Below are 17,848 nucleotides of genomic sequence, written 5' to 3'. Positions count from 1 at the left end.
TAGTTCACATATAAGCAAAAAAAAAAAAAAACCGTATTAAATTAGAAAGCAGGGGCGCCTGGGTGGCACAGTGGTTGAGCGTCTGCCTTCGGCTCAGGGCGTGATCCCAGCGTTGTGGGATCGAGCCCCACATCAGGCTCCTCCACTATGAGCCTGCTTCTTCCTCTCCCACTCCCCCTGTTTGTGTTCCCTCTCTCGCTGGCTGTCTCTAGCTCTGTCAAATAAATAAATAAAATCTTTAAAAAAAAAAAAAAGAAAGCAAACATACACTAGATAGCATTAACAAAGGTAATAGTTCATCGTAAAAAACTAATAAAACCAGCAAATTCGATAAAATCATTACAAGGTTGACTGTTCATGACAATAAAAGCAAAGAGAACAAATGCTACCAATATCAAGAATGAAAAAGGGGATATTACTACATAGAGGGACGAAAAAGAGAGGAAGAATGTACCATTTATACATGCAACAATGTCAATGAATCTTAAAACATTCAGCTGGCCTATCACGTATCCCCCGCTTTGCATGGTTCCCTGAGAGGCAGAGCCTTGATGCTGGCAGCTATTCTGGACACAGTCTTAGGAAACGGTGAGATCGGAGTAAGTCTAAGAGGACAAAGAAAGCCTGTCCAGAGGTGTGTTATAGAGCAGGCTACCGCCCTGGGCACCCGGGGCTCAATCCCAGCAGGACTCTTTGAGGAGCCACGCGGAAGGTCAGAAGGGCTCGGCTCACCGCACAGCGGTCGCCTGCTGACAGCGGCATCCATCCGCTGCTTCCTGACCCCCGCTGCTCAAGGACCGCCCCGGGAGTGTGAAGTCCCTCAGAGCGCCCAGTTTGCGTGTGCCCCATGAGGCTGTCAGAGAAGCCTGGGGCAGGAAGTGCCCTCTGGAGCAGCCGAGGGGCCCCCGGGGCGACGCTCACGCACACGTGGCTGGCGGTCGTACCGAGCAAGGGGAGAAAGGTGCGCGCAAAGGGGGACCTGAGATGGGTGTGGAATATGCCAGACCCAGACTCCACAGAGAGACATATGGAGCGCAGCCCTTCACGCAGCCCTTCCGCCAACTGAAACAGACGGACTCGATTCGGGCCCCGATCCCCAGGTCGGTCAGCCTCTGCCGGGAAGCCAGCTTTTATTCCCTCTGAAGAACTAGGAGTCATTCTTCTGAGAATTCTACATGGAATGTATCACAGGGTCCTTCCGTGGGGGACCCTGAACCACAGTGGCAGCGTCACAACAGAGGTCTTTAAAGGGGATACAAAGGGCTCTCAGTGTGGCCGTTATTCTGACCCGCAAAACCTGAAGGCTTTCCTTCAATGAATCCGCAACTCCTAGTAGCAGTGTTTCCTGGCAGTGGGACGAGAAAGGAGCGACCCTTGGCCAAAGGCACCGAGCAACAATGAAAGGTGCTGCCGATGACGACACGAGGCCTGGTCCTCGGGGCTGGAAAGAGAAAGCATCCTGCGGAGCCAGCTTTGGCAGGGTACAGACAGCACAGAATTCACAACCAAACCGACCCGACTCTGAATCCTGGCTCTGGGACTTTCTACCTACGGGACTTTGAGAATGTCATTCCAGCTCTTTGAGACTCCATGGCCTCATCTCTCGAGTGGAGGATAATCACGTCAGCTTCCTGGATTGTCGAAGTTAGACAGACTGCACAGAAATTACCAGCACGGTGTCCGCACACAGAAGGTATTCAAGGAAAGACAGGGAGAAGGAGCGAATGGATGAAAGGCAGAAACGTAGAGGGAAGCAAATCCTCGGTCAAATACCATGGTTTACAGAAAGTGCACACTGACTGCACCGACATTCTCTTAAACATTAACAAGGGAAGAGACTGCTTTTCTACCTAGGAGTGTAGACACCAGAGAAGGGTCCTCCGCACACAGCTTTAAGGTCGCTTCGGAAAGCCCATGTGGGCCCTGAGCTCAAGCAGCCCTGAGGATGGCCTGAGTGGCCCTTTGCCTACTTGGGGTGGAAAGGCCAGCCCTTATCTTCCCCCCAGTAGTCATGGCTGGATCACTCGGGTCTGAGATGCTCAGTGGAGGCAGCTCCTTGCCGGGGCAAGGGAGAAGGAAGAGCAGCCCAGAAGCAGGGCAGCTCTCCCTGACTGCCCCCACCGGGTCTTGTCCACCGCACCCCAATCGGAGGCCTGTCCCAGTCCCCGGTGTCCCGTGGGGGACACACCCGCACGTGGGGAGAACAATCCGAACACACAGAATTAACTCCTTCCTCCTGGTGGTTTGGGAATTATCACTCTTGTTTATTTCTTGGGCATGTTCTCTCTTTTACGTGTTGTTCCTCACGTTTCCCTGGCAACAAAGGAGGAAGGACGGTGCCATCAAAAGAAGGTACATGTTGTTTTCTTTTCACATCCTCAGGGGGCGAAGGGCTGTGGTTAGGAGCAGTCACGACTCCTCATTCTGTAAATTACTCACAACGGAGGCTTCTAGGTCCCCCCAGTTTTAACAGGCGGGGGGGAGGGGGGCGAAGCACAGCACAGCTGGAGGAGTCCCTCACCGTGCCTGAGGACCAGGAATGGTTCTTCTTCAGGGGTGAGGTCACGTCGGGTACCCTCCTGATACATGGCCCATCCGCCGTCGGTCTTCACAGCCCCAAATGGCTCAGACTGGCGGTGGCTGCCAGGCCCTGCTGTAACCAGGTCCTGCTGTCACCAGGAGACGACCAGCTCACCTGTGCCGGCTCCTTGGCTCCTCGGTCTGACAGGAAGGGGGCTCTTCTGCCACCTGGGATGTGCCCTCAAGCACCTGCCAGACCCGCCGCATCCCTGGGAAGGAGAAGTGACAGCCCCGTAGCACTGACGGCTGGGTGGGCAGGACGGGCAGGCTGAGGCTGCTAGAGCCCCACGTGGGACGAGAAGGGGCAGGGCCGAATGAAGGGTGCGGTGAGGAGGGGGCGGCACTCACCCAGGCACAGCCGGTGGGCCTTGTCTGAGAAGACCAAGCGGAACCAGCCGGGCTCTTTGCACTCGAAGGTCTTGCCGCAGGACAGCAGCACCTTGTTGTCCAAAAAGCGGCGCCAAAGCAGCATTTCCTCCTTAAAGGTGGCCTCAGGCAGGAACTGGGAGGGTGGCAAGGGCTCAGGCTGCAGAGGAGACAGCCCTGGCCCTCCCCTGCCGCAGAGGCTTCAACTACCCCCGGCCTGCAGCCCCACCTGCGTTACCTTCCTCAGGTCAACCCAGATGAAGAAGCCCGCCCCGCGGCTCAGGAAGGGGATGCCCAGGGCCCGGAGCTCTCCCGCGACATAGCTGTGGGCAGCCTTGAGCCGGGCATGGTTCTCCGGTAAGTACACCTGGTTGATCCAGTCTGTTTGGGTGAAAAGAGAAGCCAACAAATAAATCTCTTATCAACCTCCACACTGCCCCGTGAGTCTAATGCTGACGAGAGAAAAGGCACGAGCTGCCAAGACCCCTTCTCCTGCTGGTGGATGGGGGCCACGGGAATATTCAACGTCTAGTAGAAAGCACTGGAAATCCAGATAGCTGGCCTCCCAGCTCCCAGTCCTGCAGACACAGGGTCCTGAGGGTGCAGATCCTAACGGAAAGACGGCTCATTCACACGCTGATGCTTCCAAGCCAGAGGCTGCCATGCGGATCCCAGCCTGGCCACTGATGAGAGGCGGGGCCTGGGGCAACTGCACCTACCCATCCTCAGCTTTTCTATTAACTTTCTTTGGTGTCCCACTTGATGAGGGTTTTTTAATTGTTTTTTTTTTAAATGATATGATGTTTCTTTTTTTGAGAGAGAGAGTGAGAGAGCGATCGAGTGAGTGCACGGGCAGAGGGCAAAGGGAAAGGGAGAGAAAGAATCTCAAGCAGGCTCCACACCCAGTGTGGATCCCAATGCAGGGCTTGATCTCAAGACGCTGAGATCATGACCTGAGCTGAAACCAAGAGTTGGATGCTTAACTGACTGCGCCACCTGGGCACCCCACCCCCATTTGATGGGTTTTAACACATGTACACAACTACGTAACCCGCCCCTGCAGGCAGGACACTGAACAGTTCCCTCCCCCCAAAGAACATCCTTGTGCTGCTCATAGTCACGTCACTCCCATTCCCCCATGACGTTGGTCTCCGTCACTCCAGTTTTGCCTTTTCCAGAATGTCACGTAAGTGGAATCATACAGTCATGCCACCTTTTGAGACTGGCCTCTTACACTCAGCACAATGCCTTTGAGCTTACTCTGTGCTGCCCTGGCTCTCACTGCAGAGCTGTATTCCACTGTGTGGATGCAAATCAGTTTGTTCCCTCCTTCATCCTCAGAAGGATGTTTGGGGTGATAGTGAACAAAGCAGCTATAAATATTCACATAGTGGGTTTTGTGTGACCATAAAGGTAAACAGCTAGGAGTGGGATTGCTGGGCCATTTGGTAAGTGTGGTTTAACTCTGCAAGGAACTTTGTTTTCCAAAGTGGCCGCACCACCTTCCATTCCCAGAGCAGCGTGAGAGTTCCAGCTGCTCTGCTTCCTCGCCAACACATGATGGTGTCACTATTTTAAATTTTAACTGTTACAGCAGGTGCACAGTATCCAGTCCTCGTGTCCCCATCTATAAAATATTGGGGGGGAATACAGGAATATCTGCCTCCTAGGATTCTGGGGAGGGACCAACGAGATGGTGCAATGAGAACACCTAGCAGGGCTCAACAAAAGGTAAAAGGTGACAATTACAGACTCATTATCTGAGATCCTCACAGGAACAGGTATTTCCATTATAATGTTTTCCTTTGTTGCTTCTATTCTCTCTTTTTCAAGCGCTCACAGCTAATAATGATGAGTTCACATTGACTAAGTGCCTATTATATGCCAGGTACTATTCGAACTGACACATCATATGAACTGAGGTTTGGGGAGGTGAAGGAATATGCCACACAGCCAGGAAGTGACAGAGTTGGCTATGAACCCAATCATGGCCCTGGGGTTCTCGAACACCACCCTAAATTCTTCTTAGGTGAGAAGCTCCCATGATCCCTGGCCTGTCCCGGACTGAATATAACCGCCCCCCTCCATTCTCAAATGAGCAGGCCCAGGCAGTCACCATGGTCCCGGAGCAGCTGTGCCATCTGGTACTGGACCAAGCCACTGAGGCCATGATAGCGGCAGAGGGAAGCCACCGCAGTGGCCACGTCCCGGTTTTCCGTGTACAGCGTGCCAAACCGGAGCCCAGACATCCCGAAGTCCTACGGAGAGAGGCACCCTGGGCAGTGGAGGAAGCTGCTTCTACCCACCTCTCTGCCCTCCCACCTCCCTGACACCCCCAAGGCCAACCAGGAACCTACCTTGCTGGTCGCCCACATCACATGGGTCCTCTGGGGGTCAGGCAAGCTGCAAAGAACACAGTGTGGGAAAGGAGGCAACGCAGATCCACAAAAGCTCATACATGTCTGGATGAATTTGGTTCCGGTTCTGTGTGAAGCCCTGGTCTCATCTCTCGAATCACCAATTCCTACACATCCTTTAGAACCAGGGTCAGCAAACTACAGCCTGCAGGCTAAACCCGGCCCGCGGCCTATTTTCGTAAATAAAGCTTTACTTGAACACAGTCATGCTTTTTCATGTCTACGGCCACTTTCATGCTATATAGCCGAGTTGAGTGAGAGACCATAGGCCTATAAAGCCTAAAATATTTGCCATCTGATCCAAAACTAATTGCCGATCCCTGATCCAGAGGTCCACTCAAGTTCTACTTCCTCAAACAGACCTTCTCTAACCACCTCCCAGCACCGGGCCTGGGGACCCCAAGCAGATCCCCTCATGTCTCCCCAGACTTCTCCTTTTTAGCACTTATCAGAGCCACAATCAAATGACTGTGTATTTAGCTGCTAAAACATTTTTTCTGGGGGTGCCTCAGTGGCTCAGTCGGTTAAGCATCCAATTCTTGGTTTCAGCGCAAGTCATGATCTCGCAATTGTGGCTTTGAGCCCCGAATCGGGCTTTGCCCTCAGTGCAGAGTCTGCTTAAGATTCTCGCACCCTCTCCCTCCTGCTCTCTCTCTCTCTCTCAAATTAAAAAAAAATCTTTAAAATGATTTTTCTGGCTAGAAATAAAAGTACCACCTGAGAGGGACCTCTTTCTTTCTTGCTCACTGTTGTCCCAGCACCGACCAGAGTCTGGCACAGTCGCTATTTCTCTGCGTCTCACTTTCCTAATCCATAAACAAACAGGGGTAACAACCATCCACTTGGCAGAGCCTTGTGAGGACCAGCTGAGAGAACCAATGGAAAGGACTTCACAGGGTCCAGAGCTCTGAACAAAGACCAGGAGCTGTTAGAATCTCTCAATGTCACATTTATAGACTTTACAGGTGATCTGGTCCAAGAGTTTCCAGAGCTGTTTCAGCCACAGATTCTTGGCTCAGACTAAATCTAACGAAAAAGCCCAAACAGCTAGAAATGCTGGCACGTGCCTGGGGCGGCAGAAGGATTTGCTGAATGAGTGAGTGATTTGATGGATGGATGGATGGATGGATGGATGGATGGATGGATGGATGGATTGATGGATGGATGGATGGAGCTTAAGCTGCTCTAGAGATGAGGGAACAGCACAGGAGGCCGGTTCCCACCCTCACAGCCCTCCCACCCCCAGGAATCCTATGGCCCAGCCCCTCCTGGAGCTCTCAGAAACCCCACAGAACAATCTGAAAAGCCCTGATGTAGCCTGGCCCTCCCATCTTCTCCTTAGGGTATCTGAGGGCAGTGGGACCAGCTGGATGGAAGAGGAACTGCCACGAGGGGCCAGGGGACTGGGGGTGGGCAAAGTCGGCTGTGGCAGGGCAGCCTCACCCTTCCAGGCTCAGGACGCTGCGGTAGGCCACCGACTTCTCGAACACGGACAGCATGTAGACCTCATCCACCATCACGTGAAGCTTGTGCCTGGAGGGGTGGGGCCGGGAGGAGACGGCTTGGTCTGCAGCCAAGTAGTAAGTCCCCCAGGGTGGGGAAGCAATGACTCAGAAATCTAACGGGACCAAGGTCGCGCCCAGGACTACCAAACTTTTTTCCAGAGACACCTTTCCTGTGTCTGAATTTTCACACAGAAAGCCGCACACACAAAGCAGAAAACAGGCTTCTGAAGCACTGTGGAGAGGCGGAGGCCTCCGGCACCTCCATGGAGGAAGGGCCCAACTGAGTGCAAAACAGGTGTGTACAGACAGACCCAGGTTCAAGTCTGGCTCCACTCCTCACTCTGAGGCTCAGCAACCTGGATATAAGGACCGTGCAATGACTGATAGGGTGACTGGGAGGATGGCAGGAGACAGAGCACGTGAAGAGCTTAGCAGGGTACCTGGCCCCTGGGGGGTACAATAAAGGACAGCTGTTGCACCTTAAGAAAGAGGAGAGAGAGAGGGAAAACTAGCACCCCACAAATCCCTGCCCCCCTACCGCACTGCGGGGAAGGCCAATGCGGGCGGGAGCCCACAGCGGAGTGAACAGGGTGGGAGAGTCATACCAAAGCCCACACCCGTATCCTGGTCTGCCAGGATGTTTTGTGGGGTGACCGTGGGGTGCCTCACCTCTTGGCAAATTCCAGGTAGTCCCGCAGCTCTCCTGGGGAGTAGATGTCGCCCAGAGGGTTGTGGGGGTTGATGAGGATGAGACCTTTGACCTTCACACCCTGAAACCATCAGTGGGGCAGGAAATGCTCAGCTCCTCCTGAAGGCCAGAGCCACACGGGCCCACTGAATAGGGCTGGTGGAAAGGCAGGCTCCCCGGGGAAATGGGTTGGGAATGTGTTCACGACCCAACACGAAGCAGACAAGGGCAGAGAATTACGTATCTGGCAGCAGATATCCATATGTGCATATGTGTCAACTGGGAAAGAAACCAGAGGCAGAGAACAAAGCCCAGAGGCAAATAGGCCCAAATGCCAGGAAAGGCTGCCTCTGTGTAGAATAATGGGCAGGGGTTTGCAGTTTAAGAATTCCTACAGGAGGCACGTATGACTGTAATGGCCACGGACTGGAAAGGAACCACGGGAGTAGTACGCGTCCTTGCCTTTCTTCAGGACGTGCCCTCAAAGTGACAGGGGAATCACGTCCTCGAATCCCCAGGGAGACTGCTGGACTACCACCCACTGCGCTCCACACTTGACCCCCTGAATCAAACTTGGGTGCAGCGGGGCTGGGGGTGTGAACGGAGCTCCCTGGTTGACTCTTTGTACAAAGAGGTCTCAGTCTTTCTCCAGTAGGAAGACTCTCCATGGGCTCCTGACAGAATGGCTCCCTGTGACCATCTGACACCCCAAGCCCCTCAGGGGGTGCCAACCCCACTCCCAGGATGAGATGGGCCACAGGAAGTCTGTGCCCTGCTCAGGCCTACCCCTCCCAGCCTTGGGTTTGATCTGACCCCCAGACCTCAGAGTTAGCTCTCTGCAGGGCCATCTCCAGCTTCTCCACGGTGAGCTGGAAGGGGCGTGTATCCAGCCCAGTGACCTAGAAAAAGATGGAGAAAAGCTACCAGCCAAGTTCAGTGATCCCGAAAACCTAAGCTTCTGGGGCCTCTCCTACCTGTCATCGCTACACTCCTTAGAACAGTCTCTGAAAAACACTGGCAGGGTCATTCCCCTCATTGCTGCCCACCCCATCACATCAGGCACACCTCAGCACTCTTAGTCGGAAAGAGGCCCCAGAGATCCTCTGATTGGGGCCCAAGAACTTACACATTGAGGTCTGCTCTGTCCCACCCTCACCCCACCATTTTGATGTAGTCTCCCTGGGGCTGGCCTTGGCTTCTACAATGACCCCAAAGATCTCAGAGCTAGGACCTAGGGAGCCCCAGGGGAACCCAGGTATGGACAGTCATGGGCAACAGAAGACTTTACTCCCCTTGCAGCCATGACCCCAGAGCTCTCAACATGGACTTCCTCCCACCTCCGCCCTCAAATTTGGTGAGAGGAAAGTCTTCCCCTACAGGAAGGCCTGGGTCCTACCTGGAGTCTCTGGAACTCTTACCTCACTGTCCAGATAGACACAGACCAGACGGACGTTGCCATAGAGATAGACGTGCTGTGTGATGGCTCCATAGTAAGGGGCGGGGATCAGGAAAGCCTCTGAGGGCAGGAATAGGTCAGGGCCTGTCACCCTCTGGCCAGAATGCCCCAGTCCTCCCGTCCACAGGCTCCATGCCCCTCCCAGCCTTCCAGGTCCTTGGGGGAACACCGGGGGTACACTCCATCTCTCAACTCCCAAGCTCCTTCTAACACCTGGATCCACTGAGATGCGTCCTTTTTCTGATCACCAGTAGCTAACATTTACTGAAAACTTACTACGTGCTGGGAACTGAGCTCAACGTGTATTTGTGTGTTATCTCAATCGATCCTCACAATCGCTCTGTGACGTCAGTACTCTTGTCACCCTAACTTCACCGATGAGGACACTGAACCTCAGAGGATCCCTCGGAAGCACTCCGCATGCTGGCTTACTCCGAGGACAGACCGGGGTCCAGTGAGTTGAAGCTGCAGGGTGATCTGGCCTCAACAAATGGACAAATGTGACAGCATATGGAATTGCCCAGAGATAGTGTGTTCAGGAGTGGATTCTCCCTCCCTGGGGACATTCAAACACAAGGCTGAGGCCATCTGGTGGGGAGGCATGTCATGTGGAAGATTCTAGCTCTGGAGGGGAGGCTGACGACCTCCAAGGTCTACCCTAATGCAGAGGCAGGCATTCCTTGAGTTCTGAAGAGGATGCGTGGTCAAGCTGCCCTCCCTTCCCCTGGCCTGCCCCACTCACAGCTCTGGAAGGGGCAGCTTCATCCTACATGTTCCCTACCCCAGCCACGGGGAGCGGACCGGAGGGAAACAAGGGACCCCAGGGAGCCAGGGCCCTGGCTGGCCAGAAACCCATCATGTGCTCTCTCTCACGACTTTGCTCCAGGAAGCACAGACGCTCGTTAGGTGAGAACGTGCACCTGAGCAGAAAGGTCATGAGCAGGTGGAGCTGGGGCAGCTGCTCTGGGCTATATGGGAGCCGAGGAAGGTCCACAGAGAGGTGAGCATTTACAAAGGGGAGGAGGAGGGACTGTATATCTCCATGAGAGGTGGAGAGTGTGACACTGATCCCGTTCTTGACTGTTCGAGAACGGGTAGGAAATCACCCACCCTATCCTTGCGATGAATCTTCTTGTGGTTCAAATCCTGGTTCTTATCTCTGAGTGTGAATTTGGCAAGTCACTTAACCCCCTGTGCCCTGATGTCCTCGTCTGGGACATGCGGATGGCACAGGACCTACCTTGGAGGGGAGAAGTGAGGATTGAATGAGCCGCTGTAAACCCTAGGCCAGTGCCTGCATCACAGCACGTGGTCAGGAAACATCACCCATATAATCACTGCTAGCGAAGCTGGCAGGAGTGGGCCTCTGTTCTGGTGACAATAACCCCTGACCGTGACCTGCTCTCAGTCCGACCATGGCTCCTGTAGCAGACGTTGCTGGCTGCCTACTCAATAGCCAGTCCGATTTTCTGGCTGCGGGAGCACCAGATTTCCCAGGGATGACCAGCAATAAGTCCAAGGAAGGAGGGCCTCCTCCAGCCCCTGGGGACAAACCACGTTTGGCTGAAGTCAACTGTGGTTCTTATTGTCTGCCAGGGACTGCTCTGGGAATGGGTTTGTGACGCGGTTCTGGCCAGCAAGACATAGGGGAGCTCTGCTGGGACTTTCTTTGGGAAAGATTATCTCCCTTGCCGCCTCCCAATAAAACAAAGACACGGGCAAGGCACAACCTTTCCCTTTCTCCCTGCTTCAGGACGCATTGTCGTGTAAGGATGCACTAGCCATCAAGTGAGAGTAAAGACCAAGGTCGTCACAGAGACCAACCCTGAACCTTGGCATCACGTTGACCTCCCCTGAAACCGCCAACATCCGGGTATCTTGTCAAGCCACTCATTAAGCCCCCTGCAGTCCCGTAGTCTACTACAGCCAAAGGCATTCTGATGGAGCTGTGGACACTGCAGGCACAGGCCAGTCCCCACGCTGAGCAGGCCTTGGGTCACTTACCCCCCACCTCACACAGCACGGTGGCCAGAGCAGAGAAGAGAGAGGCACAGCCATTCAGAACAACCACCTGCGGGTGACACGGCCACGTGACAAAGATGACTATCCGTCTGAGAGGGAGCAAGGACCTACAGCTGTATCCAGGCTGGCGTACAGGGAGGGCCGGGCCCCACTTGGTGCCCTCTGCAGCTCCGTCACAGCGAAGCCGCCAGAGGAAGCCCGAGGCCTCTCGTACTAACAGCCAAGGGCGTCTGTGGCTTATTCTTTGACCAGATCAAAGGGTGTTGCTCTAGATCAACAGGTCAAGGAAGAGGGAGCCGGGCACTCAGAGAGCCCGGTCCGAAGGTATGGAGGCAACAACAGGCCGCAGAACAAACTGGGGCAGAAACCGTCACCGAATTCTATCCTAAATACCTAGGATGGGGAAGACGAAGGGAGGGGGTATTCCTAATGCCATCTGCAAACAGCTCAAAACTGAGCGAAGGGCAGACCCCAAGCCCACGCTACCCCTGCCCAGCCCAAAGTTGGGGGAGGTGGGCAGAAGAGCAGGGGAGAGCAGAGGAGGGGGCTACTCACATTCTCTGGCTTAAGGGGTGTGGGGCTCTTGCAGTAAAAAGACAGGAATCTGGCCACTTCCTCCCGGAGGCTAGAGATCAGACAGGGAGATGGGCAGCACGTGTCAGAGGATCCCCAACCCACAGTCCACCCCAAAGCTCCTCCGCTGAATCTTCACACAGACGCCATTAACCTTCTCTGGTTCCCACGAGGGCGGTGGGGTCAGCATGGCCTCCACATTGCAGGGCCCACCAGCCCCCGGCCCACCGCTCCCCACACCCACAGACTTGCGTTCTCTGTAGCTCTAGGACACCCGTCCCAGCTAATCCACAGGCCTGACCCGCAGGGGACATCAAAACTAACACTCTGTCTACGTGTACATCAAGCTAGTAACAACGTTACTGTAACAATAACCACGTCAGAGTCGTTGTTGCTAAAATTCCTTGAGCATTTACATCACGCAGGGGTTACTTGCAGAATTTTACGCATTGAATCTTTTTACAATTCTAGGATGTTATTATTATTATTCCCATTTTATAGACAAAGAAACTGAGGCTTGAAGGAAATAAGTCACTTGCTGGTAAGTGGCAGAGTCCAGGCTGTCTCCAGGGCCCACCACCCTAATTACTACAGGAACATGCGCTTTGGAATCAAGTCCTGCTTGGCCACTAAGCCCTTGGAACAGCGGCTGCCCCCAGCAAGTCCTCACAAAGTACCAAACCCAAGAGGCATTATTTACCACGTCCCACCTCACCAGGAGGAAGACCCCCTCGCCAGCAGGTCCAAAGCTGATCCTGGTTCCTCTAAAACTACTGAGAGAGCAGGGACAAGGACTCCATGCCTGCAGGCCCCCCGCATGCCTCAGACCCAGGGAAGCCAAGCCAGGGAGCTCCTGCGCTGGGGTGGGACTGGCAGAGGCGCTAGCTCCCTGCACACACTCGGGAGACCCCACGATTGCCGGGCCTGCAGGACTGGCCCTTGGCCTACGGCCGGCTTTCTCCACCTGCCGTATTCACAGTCGGGGCGGGGTCATTATCTAGGGCTGTCCTGGGCATCGTAGGGGGTTAGCAGCGCCACTGGCCTCTACCCAGTAACAGTCCTTCCCAGGTGTGACAACCAGAAGTGTCTCCAGATGCCCTATGACCCCAGGGGAGCAAGACCACCCAGGGCTGAGAACCACCGGCCCACGGCAGCTACTTACAACAGGTGTCCCCTCCAGTCAGGGTACTGCAGCAGGGACGGCTCCACCCGCAGCATGTCGCTCTGACTCAGCTGGGGACAGAGGGAAGAGCGAGGCTGAGGGCCACCCACACCAGGGAAGAGCTGCCGCCGCATCCACACAGCACCTGGGCCAGGAAAGCCTGGGCTTGGTCGGCTCATCACAGAAACCAGGAGAGAGGCAGCACAGGCACAGCATTCCTCTGACCATTTTGCAGATGAGGAAACCAAGGCTCAAAAAAGTGAGGTGCCTCAGCCAAGGTCACGGAGCTAGCAAGTGGCAGAGCTGAGACAAGACCCAGAAGGTCTGACTCCTAATCCAGTGCTCTTTATACAACACTGCCATCTAAAAAACCCAGAGGGGTGGGGGCGCCTGGGGGGTTCAGTTGGTTAAGCATCTGACTCTCAATTTCCACTCCGGTCATGATCTCAGGGTCGTGACATCGAGCCCCATGTCAGGCTCTGCACTCAGTAGGGAGTCTGCTTGAGATTCTCTCTCTCCCTCTCCCTCGGCACCTCCCCATGTTTGCATACACTCTCTCTTTCTCAAATACATAAATCTTTTTGAATAAATAAATAAATAACCCAGAGGGGTGGATTTGTAGAGGCAGTGATAGGAGACCACGCTACTCAGCTTCTCCCTGGGGTGACGGAAGGGGTCCCAGAATTGGGTGCCATCACCTCGGTGTCGGCTCCAACTTCTGGAGGGACTCAGGCCACGGTGTTCCTGCAGACTCAGCCCAACCTTACGCTTTGGAACGTGTGGCCGTTTCTACACCGTCTCCACCCTGACCAGGTGCTGGGTTAGTAACTCCCAGGGCATCACAGACACAATGTCACGGAAAGGCAGAAGTCTTGGGGAGTGGACCAAAAGAAGAAGGGCCGGCAGCCACTTGTATGTAACTCCAGCCTTTTCCGTCTCTCCCTCGGCCCAGAGAGCTGCGCCATCCAGCAGGAAGGCCGCTAGCCACATGGGCCTCGTGAGCACTTGGAACGCGGCCAGTCTGAACTGAGACCCACTGGATTTAAAAGACTAGATATGAAAACAGTATGTGACATATCTGAATTTTTTAGACAGATGACATGTTCAAATGGTCCTATTTTGGATATGTGGGGCTAAATAAAATATATTACTAAGATGAATTTACCATTTTCTTTTTACTTATCTAACAGAAAATTTTAAATTATACACGTGGCTAATGTTTTACTTCTATTGGACAGTGCAGCAGGGAACTGGCTGGAAAGAACACGCATCTTGAGCCCCCTTCCTACACCCCTCTCCCCTTATGTCTTGGATTTGTCACCCTCGGAAATGAGTTCTTCTGGGTTAGGCGTCACTCTCTCTACACTCCCGAACTTTGAATCATGGCCTTGGGAGACACATCCGCAGCCGTGGCCTGAGACTCAGCTGCCGTGGTGGGAGTGTGGGAGTATTTACACTACAGGAATTGGCAAAAGCTACAAATCAGAGTCTTCCCTACCCCAGAAGCAGTTGTTAAATGCTGACCACACCCCAGTGTGCTCCCCCCGCAACAGCAGGACCCAGCCAGCAGGAGGGTCTGAGTATGGGAAGAGGTGAAGCAGGACCAGAATAGGGAAGTGACTCGCCCAAGACCACAGAGAAAGTTGTCCCTGAGGCAGATCTGGAACCGGGTCTGCTGACTCTCGGGCCAGGGCTGCGGAGGCAAGCAGCAGGCTCTGGTCAGGGAAGCCTTCCAGGGAAGTCCAAGAGCAGACAGGGAGCTGTTGATGCCACGCAGGGGCGCACTGGGACTTACCCGCCTGGACAGCAGGTCAAAGCAGAGTTTGTTCTCACTGGTGCCCAAGTTAATGATGCCCTGGAGACAGATACAGAGGCAGGGTGAGCACAGCCGAGGGGTCCCGAAGGAAGGCCTGAGATGCACACCAAGGCAGAAAAGCAAAGCGGGAGTGATCCTGCCCTTCCAAACACCCTTCCCTGCCCTTGTTCGAGCCCCACCTCCACTCAGCTCCCTGGTCTCATCTTCCCATTTCTAAAGCTCTGTTCAAATGCCATCTCCTCCAGGAAGCCTCCCCAGAGCCCCACCTAGAAAGGATCTTTTCTTCTTCTGGAACCCAAAGCTCTTGATCTGTCCCCCTTTAGAGCACTGCTTACTCTCTGCTTCTAGGTCACAAGGACAGACGTACATGCTTGATCTCCCCACTGGATGGGAAGGTCCCTGAAGGGGATGCATGTGGGAGACACCAGGGATAGTAGAACTTGATACATGTTTACGGTACAAAAGAAGGTACCAAGTAACGCAGTGCTCTGCTAGGAATGGAAACAAGGATACATGTGGAGCAGGAAGGGCTCCGGGGCTGGCAGAAATGCTCCCCTGGGAGGCCCCGTGCAACTGCACAACACCAACCCCATGAGGCACCCTCTCATACGAGCGGGAGGGGGAGGCACAACTCAAGCCGTCCCACAGAGTCCCCAGAGAGACTCATGCACTGTAACTCCTGACCCCTGAGGTATGGGGGCAATGAGGAAGGAGGAGGGGGCAGAGGCAGAGCTTGAATGAGCCAAGATTCTGACAACAAAAGGCAGTGCTCCTTCACTCCCGAGGAGCAGACCAGCACGTTCCTCTGCTCACAGCAAGTCTGTCCACAAATCCTGTCACTTGTACCTTCAAAATACATGTACGGCCCGACCACTTCTCACTTCCACGGCTAAGACCCGTCTGACCGCTGGAGTTTCTTGTCTCCCTACTTGCCTTGGCTTCCCTCCTTCCTTGCTGGTCCACACTCACCCTGACCTCCACACAGCAGCCTAAGAACAAGGCACCTTCTGAAAACCAAAATCAGATCATACTGCTCCTTCTCCAAACACCTCCCATCAAGCTTTGTCCAAAACCAGAACCTGTCCCCGTCCCATCATGCCCCACAGACTTCCTGTCCAGCCCACCCCCTGATCTTTCTGACCTCATCTCCTGCCCGTCGCACTTCCCTCCAGCCACAGGGGCCCCTATGCGGTCCCCTGAACTCATCAAGCCTTTGCATCAGCCGTTCCCTCTACCCGGAACATCCCCCCCAGGTATCTGCAGGGCTTGCTACGATAGCCAGCCTCTCAGATGGCTCCCAGCGAGCGATCCCCACTTCTTGGTATCCACACCCTGGCATAATCCCTTCTCTGTGCAGGCTGCACCTAGGACCCACTTCTAATGAACAGGATATGCAGATGTGACATCTTGCAAGCATAGGTTATAAAGTCCCTGGCTTCCATCCTGGGTATTCCCGGTGTCTCCTCTCTCGGATCGCCTGCCCTGGGGGAAGCCAGCTGCCACGTCATGAGGCAGTCCTGAGGAGATCCCCATGTGACAAGGGACTGGAGCTGCCAACACTCGCATGAACGGGCCTGGCAGCGATCCTCTCCCGTGCCCCCCTCCAAGTCAAGCCTAAGATGCGACCACAACCCTGGCTTCACCGCAAGTTCACAAGATTCTGAGCATGAGGCACACACCCAGATCCTGAACCCCAGAAATTACGACGTTTCTTTTAAGCTGCTGAAATCTATGGTAATTTGTTACACAGCAACAGATAACTAATACAGTCCTTCACTTTCTTCAGGCCTCCACTTGAATCGTCACCTTAGGAAAGTGGCCCCTGTGACCACCTTACATAAAACAGCAACATCCCCAGACCGCCCCGTCCTCCTCATCCTCTTCACCCTGCTTTATTTTCTCTACAGCACTCATCACCATGTATTACAGGGATTTTTTTTCGTCTGTTCCCCATCTGCCTCCCCTACTAGAACAAAAACTCCATGAGGGCAGGAACTTCGCTTTTGCTCATGGATGTAACCCCAGCATCTAGAACAAGTCTCGGTCAAGGTAGGGCATCCCACCCTGCAGTCTCCCCTTGGGGTCCAGTGGGGGCAGGGGTCTCACTCACACTGGGGTTCTTATCCTCATCATACTCGTCCATGTGGTAGGTCCTGTAGCCCTCCTCTGCCGAGTCCCAGAACCACTTAATGACGCGTCCTCTAGAAGACAGGTAGGAGCTGTCTGAGGACAACATGGTGGTGGAGTCACACAACTCGGGCAGCTTCCGGTCCGGTTTTCTGGAGCGTTCTCTTTCCAGACCATCCCCATAGTTACTGTCCAGGTCCTGCGTGGAGGCTGGGCCCGGACAGGGGGCAAGTGCCCTGGATTCCTCCTGAGGCAGAGTGAACATCTGCAAAAGGACAAAAGTGTTCAGGGCCTGAATTCAGCCTTCAGAAAAGAAGGGCTTTTCACAGCAGCAAAACTGAATTGGGAGTCACGAGGTCCTTCCCATTCTCTGTCTGCCCTTTCCTCTATGTTTATATATTCACCATTGCCTGAGTCCCTTACTAGTTGTAACCAGGTGTGCAGTGGCTTCAACAAGTGAATTCTACGAAGGATCCATTCAGGGCCAGGGGCTCTGCTTGCTACTTCTATATGACGTAAGGGATAGCCGCTTTCCCTTGTTTTACATTTATGGGAATTTTTCAATCTGCAGCTTCAGGGCTCACCAACGTTCTTTTTCCATTCTTGCTGACCTCAATTTCAAAACACCAGGATAAAATGTTCTGACTTAAGCAGAAAGAGCCCTTAGTCCCAGGGGTCTGGCAGTGATTGATGCCCACAGAACTAAAGGGCAGGAGAGTACTTGGTGATCGGAGCGGACGGTGGGTGCGGCCCAAGGGGAGGGCGACTCGGGTCTCCCAAGGGCAGCACCCCAGCAGAGCTCCAGGGACCGGCTTCCTGTCAGGTGAGGGAAGCAGAGGTGCCAGGAGACGGTGGGCTCCTCCTGCCCGCGGCAGTGCGCTCCTCCGCTTTCTAGGCGTTTCCTCCTCTGCGCCTAAAACCGCAGGGGAGCAGGAAGGCTATACACGGACGAGTTCCCGAGTTCCCGTACGTAAAGCGCTTAGAACCAATCCTGGCTCGTGGCTCAAGTTCAGTAAAATAGATTATCCTCGCTCCTCGCCGAGGTGCCGGGCCCTGAGGCAAGCCCGCACGCCAAGTGACGGGGGACAGCCAGCCAGCAGCCCCGACCCCCCCCCCGGGGCGCTCCCGCGGGTAAA

At 54.3% G+C, this 17,848-nt stretch overlaps 1 protein-coding gene across 1 annotated transcript; it reads right to left on the bottom strand.

The window, feature by feature from the left end:
- Positions 1 to 205: 205 nt before the first annotated feature.
- Positions 206 to 16,977, bottom strand: ACCS (1-aminocyclopropane-1-carboxylate synthase homolog (inactive)). The gene is made up of 15 exons (XM_011237233.3): positions 16,696 to 16,977; positions 14,565 to 14,624; positions 12,770 to 12,840; positions 11,590 to 11,659; positions 11,017 to 11,083; positions 8,975 to 9,072; positions 8,378 to 8,455; positions 7,538 to 7,638; positions 6,807 to 6,896; positions 5,304 to 5,349; positions 5,063 to 5,204; positions 3,185 to 3,327; positions 2,929 to 3,082; positions 2,696 to 2,789; positions 206 to 2,313 (listed from the first exon to the last, which is right to left on the bottom strand). Exons 1-15 carry the CDS (start codon positions 16,975 to 16,977, stop codon positions 2,304 to 2,306), a joined length of 1,506 nt encoding a protein of 501 aa, XP_011235535.1. The 3' UTR covers positions 206 to 2,303.
- Between the last annotated feature and the right edge of the window lie 871 nt (positions 16,978 to 17,848).

This window comes from Ailuropoda melanoleuca, chromosome 16, assembly GCF_002007445.2.
Source record: "Ailuropoda melanoleuca isolate Jingjing chromosome 16, ASM200744v2, whole genome shotgun sequence".
Taxonomy (NCBI): Eukaryota; Metazoa; Chordata; class Mammalia; order Carnivora; family Ursidae; genus Ailuropoda; species Ailuropoda melanoleuca.
The sequence above is the reverse complement of the archived record's forward strand: the minus strand, read 5'-3'. Positions and strand labels throughout refer to the sequence as shown.